The sequence below is a fragment of the Accipiter gentilis genome, chromosome 5, assembly GCF_929443795.1.
Source record: "Accipiter gentilis chromosome 5, bAccGen1.1, whole genome shotgun sequence".
Lineage (NCBI taxonomy): Eukaryota > Metazoa > Chordata > Aves > Accipitriformes > Accipitridae > Astur > Astur gentilis.
Window position 1 is genome coordinate 20,380,677 of NC_064884.1, and position 12,853 is coordinate 20,393,529.

The window sequence follows — 12,853 nt, forward strand, 5'->3', positions numbered from 1 at the left end:
CTTTTAAAAACCAGAAGTTATGGTTTAAATTTCTGATTGTGATATGTGAAACTTTTGGTATGTCTTTGCACATACATTGGTGTTGAAATAGGCTAGCTGCAGTAAACTAATACCCACCAATTAATTGATTTTTGCCAAAGGAGATCAATAGTATAGGGGATAGTCTATTTTCCAGACAGTTCATTATCCAAACAAATAATAAGAGAACATAAAGTAAATTCAGAAATTTTGAGACTGAGTCCCCCAAATCATGAGATCCTGAAACACAAACCTACAGTTTGGAGAGAGCGGGAAAGAGAGGTTCTTTGGAGAGTTCCTGGTCTTCAGGCTGCATTCAGTGGTCTGATTTTCTCTGCAACTATCTTACTTAAAATAGGATGTCCTACTGAATTCATTAGGGTAAAATTGTACCAGTTTTTGGTTGACTTTTGTTTAAAGTTTTTTGATTTTTTTAATGAAATGTGAGATCTTGATGTATTTATTCCTCTGTAGGAACTCAAAGTAACAGTAGTTCAGTATTCACTATAAAATACAGGATATAAGTCTTTGACTAATACTATATTTTATATATGAAAGGTTACATAGCAATCTAAGTCTTCATAATTTATTGAAATTTTACTTTAAACTATTTACTTGAAGGTCAATAGAATTTCAGGGTTGTCATTTTACAGATGCGCTGAAGTTACACCATCTATACCTGACTTCATTACGCATCAATATTTTTCATGTGAAATATATAAGACCTTGAGCCCTGGACAAAGGTTTTTTTAAACAGGCTCTGAAGCTGTATTCTGAAATACAGCTACATGCCTAAATCAGTGGTGTTATGTTCAACAGTTGGTTGAAAACTAATCTGTCTCCATTTAAATCAACCAGTTAGCAACCTAGCCACACACTTTTTACATTCTTTGACCTGATAATCTCTAATTATTCTGGCTCAGAATTCCATTGAAACAGGGTGCAGTTATTTTACAGATGTCATTCTTTATTTTAATATTGTCTAATTTAAAAGGAAAATATTTCAGATAATATTTTTTGAGAAAAAAAATCATGAAAACCATTTCTGTTCCAAAAATTGCTGATATGAGAATTTACGGGAAACAGCTCCTTTTATGAATAATTATTATTATTGTGTTTAAGAAATGGGCAAGATGCCTAGAAATTGAATGAAAGAATGAGCTATTAAATTGAAATATTAAATGAAATAACTGAATTAAAAGTGATCATGTAAACCCTGCAGTAAATGTTGGGAGCTGTAGCTGATTGAACATATTTTCATGATCTGTTTTGTATGCTTAAATACAATTGCTTGATGTAAGTAAACACTTGATTGATATTCTGAATACTTTAAAATCTGCATATGCATCGCAGAATACTGAACAATTAAAACTTAATTTCAGTGTAGTTTGATTACATGTAAATTATTTCAATATTCATTTTTTCCTGTTCTGTTTGCTCAGTGCATATTTAATACTCACTTTTTGAATGCATATCACCCTTGATTGGACTGTGAGATGAGGAGGACTCTGAAATTTCTTCCATTAAAAAGGATTGCCTTATAAATATTATTTGTGCCACAGCTCTTCCCCTGCAGATTATTTTCTAAATGTTGTGTACCCTTATTGAAGACAAGGAAAAAAACTGCTGCAGCCCTTCTTTATCAGCCCAGCACAAGGAATATGCTTACATGGTCAATGGGCATGTCTAAGAAGGCTTGTTGGTTGTAACTAGTCCCTAACGAAATGTTTCCGTCTTTTCAGCAATATATTTCTCTCTTGCTTGCATGAGCTCTCTCTCCCTTCCCTTCCTCCTCCCTCCACATGACTTTTTTCCTGGTTCCTGGACTTGTTATGAGATGATTTAATATTATGGGTAAATATTACAAATATTTTCAAGCTGACTATTTTCAGCCTGAAAAATGTATCTCTATCTTTAAGTGACTGCATTTGAGTTAGGTGTTGTGTAATACAGATGACAAAATTCTGCCTTTTGATATATTTGTAGAACCTCTTATAAAAACTGAAGAGACTTCCTTTCCCTTCTCTGCAGCCTGCAATCCATACACATTGTTTTAATCTATAGTATTTAAAATCACCTTATTTCTGAACATCCAACAGGAGGAAACCCTGGGCACTTGATTCTTTTTTTATTTATCCTGCTAAAAAGAATAGCCTCTCTGAAGTTAATAGATAACATTATATTTTTTTATTACTTCCATATTTTATTTAAATGTTTCCTGGCATCTTTTCAGTTAAGTCACATTCTCAAAATACAAGCAGGCAGCAGGTTTGCCACTCCACCATGGAAGCAGGTCTGGATTCTTCTCTGCCTTGGCCATTTTTGACCCACATGACCCTTGTCATATCGTTCACATTTCCCCTTTGTTTCCTTGTCCACACAGCAGATGTACTAATAGCCATCTTTTTAAATTTTTATAGGATACGTAGTAAGGTTGTGTAAGTGCATATAATACCAGTATTATTTTATTATATGAGAATTTGAACTTAATATTGTATGTGCTAAACAGCTTGCAGGGAAATGTTTTCCTATCTGTCCTATATAGTTAATTGCAGTTTGAGAGTTTTAGTCTTGAAGGTCATATTTCTGTTCTGGTTTGTTGACCAAACAAGTGGGTGAACTTCGTGGTTTACAGGCAGATTTCCTTATCTCTCTTTTTCAAGAGACATATAAGTCTTGATTGCTGGAGTTATTGTGAAGCAAGCAAAAAGTAACAAGGTGGAGGGAAGGGTGGGAAGACACTCACTTCAAGACCAGTAGCCTGTCGATGCCATTTTAGAAAGCAAATATTGTACCTTGTAATTGTAGTGCAGGAACAAAAGGGAGGGTGTTTTGCTTGGGTTTTTTCGTTTGTTTTTTTTGAGGAGCTGATAAACTGTAAGTGAAATGTGCTAGCAATAGCAAGAGGTCTTCCCATGACAAAACACACTTATAAAGCAGACAGCTTGAGGTCGTCTCATGCTGTACAGAACTATCTCTAATAGTTCCTGTAGAATAAAAACAACACAACTTCCAAAGAGCCAAAGAGAGTCAAAATAACAAATATATTCTAGTAAAGCTAGTTTAAAAAAACCTTGGACATTCTTGACTGATTTAATACTGTTTGCCTATGTAATGCAAACTTGTCACTCTTGTTTGAAACCTCCACCTTATTTTAAAGCAATTCAAACTATAATCATTTATGAAGTATTTGTGATTGTTATTTCCAGCACTCTTGGTTTGTGAAGAGCATTTCTTGGATAGTCTTTTTCCCCCCCTTCTTTTCCCTCAGTACAGATCTGAAAATAATGAGCTAACTTCACAGTTTTATGAATAGGGGCCATAATGAGACTGAAGTACGTATGTTGATTAAAGGGGAAAAAAATGAAATCTTTGTGAAACAGCAAAGAAATGACAGCTTTAAGGCCGTGTTTCCATTCTGCAGGTCAATCAAACAAAAAAATTACTTTACATTTTTTGGTTGCGGGCATTTTTGCCTTGGCTAAAGCAAATGTCATTCAAATAGTCTGTATAGTAATAACTTTGGAAAAACAAAATAATGCTGCAGACATTCTTTTAGCTAGTTGTATAGCTGGTTTCTGCTCGGTTTCCAATTTCCCCTCTAAGTACTAAGAATGTATATTTAATCCATAATTGAAAAGAAAAATGTGCCGGAAAAAGATATACATGATAGCTATCCAAGATACACGTATTTTAACATGTACTTATTTGTCTTAATTAAAGTATAGCTTCAGAAGCAGCATTACAACACAATGTATTTTAATGGAAAATCCTTCATAGAAAGCATGTTGAAAAGCTTCAGATACATAGATGTGCCTGATAAAACGGTGGGGTACTGCCTGTTCCCCAGTGATCAAGAGGTTAACCTTGATTCATCTCTTCCCCTCCTTTAAACAGGTTCTGTGAGGAGGGCTGCAAATTAGTGCTTGGGAGACACAGCAGGGAGATTAGCTTTAGGGAGGAAAGGAGTCCCCACTCCAGCTCTTAGGAACCTCACCTGGAGAGTGCTTTTCTACTTAAGCTAACATATTATGCCTTCTTGTCACAAATGTTATTCCTTGAGGAAAAATCCTTGCCGGCTCTATCTCACAATCTTCTGAATAATTCCAAGTGTGCAGTAGAAAAGAAGAGAGCAATAAGGCTGTAGCAAGAGAGAGGCAGAAAACTGCTTAGGCTTTGGCCAGAAACAGGAATCCCAGTACGGTACATCATATGGGACTCTGTCACCAAGGGGAAGGAGGATTCCCATGTTTCCTCTTGTTCACACTGGCCTGAGGAAGAGCTACAGCATTGCCTGCTGTTTCCTAAGATACCCTCAAGGTACAGAACTGTATAAATACTGGCATCCATATGATCCTGTCTGACAATATTCATTGGGCAAACACAAACTACATCTTTCTAACACAGAGAAATCGTAATTGTTGAAATTGTTAACAGGTGAAAAGGGAGAAACTTTACCAGTAATGAGAAAAATACAGAAATCATTCTATATGGAGTCAATCTTTTACTTCACAACTGAAATAGAATTGGGGTATTTTGTTGTTTTGCATATCTAAAAATAATCACCAAATCTATTTTTGTAGGTATTTTTAAACAGTTTAAAATGTGCAGTAGAAGAAAATGTGGACAAATAGAATCACTTTCTCACAGTACAGAGTGATTGTCACATAGTGGTTATCTACATCTAGTATTAAAGAGGCAATAGCCCAATGCAGAGTTTCCCATTGTGATTAGTGTTTGCCAGTGCAATGGTGTATATATTCTCAGAAAGATTCTGGTGGATGGCTTGTTTCCTCCTGCTTCTGTGGAGTTCCTAAGGATTGCAAACAAGAGGATATATACAGCCTTCCACAGCATCTCCATCCCATGTAGGTATTTACTGTAACTGCCAGGAGATGGTGTATGGTCTCTCGGTAGGAAGAAGATGGCAGTCTGTGTCATTATAAATGGAAGGAGCTGTTGTTCAGCAAGCCCTCAGACCACCAAAGTAATGGTCTCAGTGTGCCATGGTACAGCCCTCCTGGGTTAATAATAAAGGTGAAGTTCCACATTCACACTGCTCCCTTCCTACTCCACTGCATCTTTAGGTAATACTCAGGTGGTGCCTTCTACAGCACATTTAGAGGTAATTTTTGCCTGTGAATTTTCTCTTTTTCCCCTTACTTTACCTCATTGACACAATCTTCGTCACCATAGGATCTTCAGAAAACTCTCAGGAGCCTGTGCTAATACTGGGCTGAGGGCTTTAGGCAGCAAAGCAGTGTCATCCCCTACCTTTTTCAGTCTCTGGGGATTCATGACTGTTTAGCATGACTAGGTTGCATTATCATCTTCAGAGAGCTGTATTGAGGGGTCTGTGAGGACAAAACTCAGTGCAAACTTCTACAAAGACCTCTGAAATCTAGTGAGATTTAGTATTAGTCTTTTCTGTAGGGGATTTTGAGGTCCTACCAATGTTATTGGGGCTAGCATTTATCTATGTTGTGGCTGGTATCTTTCAAGGGATCGATTTGTTATGATCTACAGTACGTTCAGCTCCCTTCAGATTCAAATAGATCTGATGGGACTCAACACTGAACATAACACTTGCTGAAGGTTTTAAATGATGGAGAAAGTTAAGGTAGTCACTGTCCTACCTCATAGTTCTGCAATCTGAGTATAAGCGTATCATTTCCCCAATAAAGCTTTGGCATCACTTTTGATCAGAATTGAAGGACTTCATCTGCCCATTAACAAAATCTGATGCAGCTCTTAAATTATCTTCAGCAAGTGACATGTTTCCTTTTTCTTGCAGGTATCAGAGATTCGAAAAAGCATTTCTGCTAGCTGTTGACATAGGTGCTCGGGACCTGTTTATGGTGAGTCATTTCTGGAGACAGAGGCTGTTGTCAGGATGTTAGTTGTCAACTTTTGTACACGTTAAAATGGATCTGTGTCATTTGCAGTCTTAGACACATACTGAAGCCAGAACTATTCTACCTGGTTTGCCCTTTGCCATCATGAAACACATCAACAGGAACTGAGTATCTTTAGAGTCATTGACATTTTGTCTAGCATGGCCTAAAGGCTATTCTTTATTTTCCAGGAATTAATGTATATGTTTGTGAACTTTCCCCTTCTTCATCTGTCCTGATGTGGGTGAATGTCATCTCTCACTCTAATTAGCTTATAAGTTTCTAATCTGTTCCTTTAAGAAGTACAGCTGCTGAGTCCTGGCCATATCCTGGGGATCCTGAATGCTCTTAGTTTGTCTCATAGGGTTTTGTGAAAAGTGACAAATTATGAACGCTTCTACAGGTACTTTTAAAACAACAAAGCTCAGCAGCATCAACACAAGGGTTTTTACATTTCATGCACTCCCTGCCCCCTCCCATTTAATTAGCCACAAAAGTAAAATTAACCAGCTCTTAAAAGGTCCTCTGTGTGAGCTCTGCAGGAGGCTCTTGTTTTATAAGATCTTGCACCACAATGTCACAGTGAGGTCAGATGGACAAAGGCAATCGTGCTTTCCTAGTCTCTCAGCATGTTGCTGCTCCACAGCTGATTTCATTGTTTTCAAAGAAACAATAGGAAAGGGGCTTGTTGAAAAAAAGGCCCTTTGAATGATTCGCTTGCTTGACTCTTTTGCATAATGAAGACATTCTGTTGTTTAAATTAAGCTTTGACACTAGATGTTAATATCATTTATCCCATTAAGTCACTTGCCCTGCTAGTTCGATCTTGATATTTAAATTGTATGTAAAATTACACAATTAAATCCTGCTTTTATGGGTTATGAAAATTCCCTTCTAATTATATAAAAAGTTGTGTGAACCTTTTGATGTTTTTTTCACAACTCTAATCATCTGGCTTGTTCCATCTAATTAGAAAGATGTGAATACGGCGATAAACTTTTCTAAGTATGCATTAAAAGAATGTTATGGAAATGTCAGACTTTTAGGAAATTCATTACATGTTTTATGTTTACTCTCCTTGATTTTTCCTCTTTTTAGCTCATCTTTTTCCTTTTCTCTTTTTATTGAATATAACTTCTTCAGTACAAATTTTATACCTAATCAAGCTAAGCACTGCTGCAGCCCCATACAAGATTGAGACTGTAACATGTCCACGGCAGGTTACAGCTTTTTGTCAGAGGCTCTCCCACCATACAGATAGTAAATTCTCCCTGAGTAATTTCAGCCATTCTGGAAGAACAAATGACCCAGCATTTGGCCTGCCATCTCAAGGGCCCTCTCTCATTTGGCTGAAAGCGTTTCCTACATGATATTTTCTCTTTCCTTCCCTTTGCTGACCACAGGACTGAGGGAGCACCTCTGCCTCAGGGTGGGAAACACCAGTGTTAGGTCAAGAGATGGGTGCAAAGCTGCTAACAAGAGGGAGGGACTGTCAGTACCTGGCTCCACAAGTGGTAATGTCCTTCTCTCAACAAAAAGTTTCTCCAACGGTTCTTCAAGAGGAGTTTCAATGTTCACGGAGAAATTAGCTCCATTCTCTCCCACTTTTTGTTTTCTGTCTCCTCTCTCAACACCTACTCTCCATTTCCCATCTCACCAATGCTCTTAAACATAGATACATATTCCCACATAGTTCCTCCCAGCTTACATTACTGTGAGATCAAAACCAGTTCTATGTCATCCTCATTCTTCTTGCATTACCTTTGAGATTCCACAGTTTCCCCTAAATTATGCAATGAGCAGCACACACACCTGCCTTTTCAAGTCCCCTATTCACTCGCTGCCTCCTCTGGGGAAATGTCCTTTTATTAATTCATCTCCTAAGTAAGGTACTAATGAAGAAACTTCACAATAAGCTAACAATGGCACTGCTACAAGACTACTAAGTACAGGACTCAAGAAGTTTAAAGTTGCATAGGTCATAAAAAGTATTCATTTGTGCCACAGTAATTTCTAGGGAATTGGGCTTCATTGCATTAAATACTGTGTGAAAATTAGATAACCTGTTCCCTGAAAGCTTACAGTCCTTCTAGGTATTAGTATAACAATACTATTGCTAAGCAAGGTTTATGCATCCTTCACTTCTGTGTAACACTGAATAATTTGTATATATTGTTTATATAGGTCAAAATGCAATTTATAACATACAACTTGTCATTACCTATATTTAAAGCATTTATAATTATGTGCAGTATGAATAACTAATTTATAGGTCAATTATTTGTACTGTTGTTTTACAGACCAACCAAATCCATTTATAAAGCCTCAGATGTCTCTAGGAGTCATACCACCTTATTCTGAGTTAATTTAATGGGATTTCAAGAAGAAATATTAGACTAAAGAAACATACCTGATGACATAAGCAAAATGAGAAAGAAAAGATCTATTTATTAAAGGGGAACAGAGAAGGAACAAAACAGGAAAGGCTAGAGAGGAGCAGGTATAACAGAGGCTGAGGAGGATCCAAACGTTGAATACCCATCTTCTGAGACTTCTAAGGAAATGTCCTATGTCTTGGAGAATTTATCCTCAGCATCTCTTTCACCAAACAGGGCTCTGCAGCATTCCTGTTACTTGTTTTGAGATTGCAAAGAAGTTTGAGAATGCTATCTGAGGGCTAATTTCTTTCATAGAAGTAAAAAAGAAAAGAAAAAAAAAAGGCTTAAAAGTTAGTCCTATAGCTATAGCGTCACTAGTATGATGCCATAACAAGACACACATACACTGCTGTGTCTCTCCATAAGCTTTACCCTCACGTCACATCTAAGTCCATCAATTATTATCATCTCCTACAAAGTTCAATAAAAAATAAAACTGAAAAGGACATAATATCGTGAACAACAGCTACATTTATTGGACGGTGACTGATCCAATCTGTGATAGAAAAGATCAAGCAATAGAAAGGTTGTTAGCTTGAAATCCTTTTGTAGTATGCTCCAGGTCTCAGCTGCTGAAAATTCAAAAGGCCATCCCACGTACCAAAGGTAGCAAAAAATGCAAGGAAAAGACACTTTAATAAAACTGTCAGATCTTGGGTGATACACTGATGAGGAAAGTGCATGTTTCGAAGAAACGTTGGAATTTTGCCCAGAAATATCCTATAGACAAATGCACATCAGTGTTTCAAATGACTTCTGCTCACTGAGGGCCAGCTCTGTGAGTCACAAAGATGAGGGTAAAAAGGAAGTAGTCCAAAAAGTAATCGAACTGTTAAATGATAAAATACAGCCCTTTCAGCAAACTCCTGATGAGCAGCTGGAAATTGTTTTTATTGTCACCATTGTTTTTGAGAGGTGTGTGATCTTTGGACTGATAAATTCTTAGATAATTGTGTGAAAAAGTCTGTAATGAATACTCAGCTAATTTAATTTTTTTTTTCTGTCATTCTTTAAGGCACCCTGTAATCCACTGTTTCTTCTTTCCCTTTTATTTATTTTCTACTTTTATTCTACTCAGAGTTATAAATTCTTAGAAAAATCCAATTTTGCGAGCTTATTTGAATGAGGAACACCTAAATTTGATCTGAAATTGTGTAATTAGGGGTTTTTATATCTGTAATCTTTTCTTTCGAAAGCTTGTTTAGAGATAGAGACGAGCTACTTTTTTTTTTTTTTTAATTCTTTATGACAGCAACTTGAGGATCCACAAAGCAAGCCGCTTACCAGTCTACTGCTATATCTTTATTTCTTACAAGGCCCCTGTTAGTTAGTGATGGATATGTAGCATCTTTACGTTTCTTTACCCAAAACAGAAAATGTGGGCAAAACTGAGATCTGAAAGTAGCAGATGTTTTGATACACACAGCATGCACAACCTCTTAACTGAAAGAGCTTTGTCATTTTCTGCAGTTGTTTCCATTCCCTCCCCAAGTTTATTATTTAAAATTGCATTGAAGTATACAATACTTCTCTTAGCTTAAACTACAAAAAGACCGTCATTAAGCATAGTCAGAATGTATTTTAAGTTAGTGAAAACAATCTGCCTATACATTCAAATCTGTGTAAGTTCAGACTTGTTCAAGAGCCCTTAGGTTTTCTATTGTTATCTAAATAAGCTGACAATATCTACTGTTTAATCTTCATAGAAATCATACCTGGCTACTCAGGCCCTTTTCTCCTGACAACCCTGTTAGACCTACAAAGAGAGGAAGTACAGAGTTCGCAACAAGTTCGCAACTCATTACTTTGCTCCAAGACACTTGTGCGTTTTTTAAGTCACAGCTGTGTTTGTAATTAGAAACTGTTGCCGTCTTCTGCAGACTTTTGGGATCCTGCAAGTCAGTACCAGGTTTTCCTGCATAATCAGTCTCAGTTTCCCCAACATTCTCATTTTGCTTCTTATTTTTGTTTCAATTGTTTTATTATTATTATTAAATGAGGGGATAATAAAAGCAGCATCTTTTTCTCCTAACACTATTACTCTCTACTTTTTTCATCTAGCTTCTCTTTCTAGAGTAGGGTCACTTTTTCCTGTAACAATTTCTGTCATATTGATGAAGGTGGCATTAAATCCTCACTGAGAAAGACAGTTTCACCTGAAATTTTCTGCATTAGTGAGAATGTAGTTGCTTTTATGCTATGCAGATGTCAGTATTTCCAGCAAATACTCCTTTTCCGTTTAAATTCCTGCATGCAGATAGATTGCAGAACAATGGCCAGGAATGACTTACATCTTTGGATACCAAATGGCACCTTCAGGAAATAAGTGGTGAAAAAAAACTTTTGCCAACTGCACTTGGGCTTCCCTCACTTCATATGTCTCAGTTCATGCACAGAGCATCCTGTGGCCGTGATGCCAAAGGAGAAGGGGGTTAATTGTCTCTTTATTAATGGTCAAGGATGAAACTTTACTTCAAGGACCAAAACCAAGGTCAGTGAGACTGTAATTTGTCAGCAGGAACATATTCTCCCACAAATTGTGCTGTATGTATTACAGGTGGGTTTTATCTCAAAGGTTGACACACAGTAAAAAGCCTCGCAATTCAGCATGTAATGATATGCCCTTGCTGCAGCCCTCTGATTTTTAACCCTAGATTAAGGACTCAATCCAGAGTATTGGCAACTATTCATGCTAGACAACAACATTTTTGGAAAGCCCCTTGTGGTCCAAGAGTGACTCAAGAATCATGTCACCTGTGTGGATGTTAAAGCCATTGAGCAACCATTGTTGCTCTTATTACCTCCAATATCAGCTCAAGGAGGACTATCATCACCTTACTCAAAAAACAGTAAGTGTGACCTCCAAGCAAAAATTCATCCCAAAAGAGCTTTGCCCCAAAACTCATGGGTTAAGGTGGAAACCTTAACACACTTCAAAAAGGGGCTGTCAGCCAGAAGAGTTCCAGTACTTCAGATCTGGTTTACACAGAGCCACCTCCTATCAACCCTCTTTTAATTCATGTTGCACCAATAGAAGTTACCTTAAAAGCAGACAGATTGGTTTCTTTCATACACTGAGTCAATAGCTTCACTTTTATAAGTGCATGATTGGTCAGTGTTTTATTCATTGCTGTATTCAACAGCACAAGTAAGATAATAAATTTGCATTGGGAGGGAATTAAAATGTAATGGTAGGTTCATCAGTTCCATCTGTGTTTGTGATCTAAATAATAAAAGAACCTCTTTCTTTCAAAATCCCTTTTGTTACTCCTATGAGATTCATTTTAGATTAATCTTTTTTTTTCTCTCTTTTATTTCCAAAGGACATCCATTACCTTGCGCTAGATAAGGGTGAATTGGCACTAGCTGAAGTAGCAAAGAAAAAGGCTAATGACATTGATGCAGAATCAATAACTACTAGAATTGGTAAGAATTAATGGTGTTTAAAATGCTCTTTTTGTTTTACTCGATACTTGTCCTGTACAACATGGTGTTAAATTTGTAAGGGGGGTTATTGTTTCAATTACATTGTTTTCTTTCAAACCAAGACAGTATTTTTATTCATAATTAGAGAGAGAAGCTTATAAAAATAACATAGCTTTGCCTTTCAGTACCCATGTGAGGATTGTGTCAATGCAATAGCTATGAAGCAAAAAAGATTTATACTATGGCTATATAGAAAAGTTCAGGCTGTACAAACTGAACTGAGTGCAAGAGGTAAGGGACTGAATTAGAAAATCTTTGTTCATACCAGCTTTAAAGGCCAGGTATGGGAGTCTCATTCACGTCTAAATATTTGCTCATGCATTCTGTGCCAATAACTGGAGTCCCATCATGAATGCTTTGGCACCATTGCTTTAAAGTAACAACTTTGCATGCAGTGGGATTCTTGCCATTCCATAAGGAATCTTGATGCAAAAATTGCAGGGTTAGACTAATAGCTCAAACACAGACAACTTTTTGGGCAGGGAAACTCATAATTCATTCACTTTTTCCTTGTATATCCTCTGAATTGTCATGAAGAGATGTATGCAAATACATAGACCGTTCTGATTTCAGGCTTATAGCTTGAACCAAGCAGAAGGGGTCTAAGTCTAGGTAGCTGACCTCCAACAGTGAGAAAGCAGACAAAGGGGGAAAAAAGAACACAAAATGATTGTATAAAATATGCATAGTGCTGTTTTTCTTATTCTACTGCATCCTTGAATATTAGAAGAAATCATTGAGCTTTTGTCCTTGTCCCATGCCAAGATGTAGAATGTGATAAACTCAGAAGGAGTCGCAAAACCTTTGAGCTCTTGGGTAACATAGGATTCTTTTAGAACTCAACAGCTCAGTATCTACTCAAACATACAAGCAAATGCCATTCAAATATATAGAAATACAGAGAGGCGGTATGTGCATTTATGTGGCTATTTCTATATATTGTATAAATCCATGACTTTCAAGCCTTTGCAATACAGTATCACTTCCTTCCCTCTCCAGCAGAGTAGAAATCAAGGG

At 36.9% G+C, this 12,853-nt stretch overlaps 1 protein-coding gene across 1 annotated transcript in view; it reads left to right on the top strand.

Annotated features, from left to right (window-relative positions):
• Positions 1–12,853, top strand: part of WDPCP (WD repeat containing planar cell polarity effector) — a 159,600-nt gene that overhangs the window by 105,376 nt on the left and 41,371 nt on the right. The window contains exons 15-16 of the mRNA XM_049799747.1: positions 5,813–5,876; positions 11,674–11,776. Coding sequence (XP_049655704.1) covers positions 5,813–5,876; positions 11,674–11,776 — 167 coding nt within the window. The remainder of the gene's footprint in view (positions 1–5,812; positions 5,877–11,673; positions 11,777–12,853) is intronic.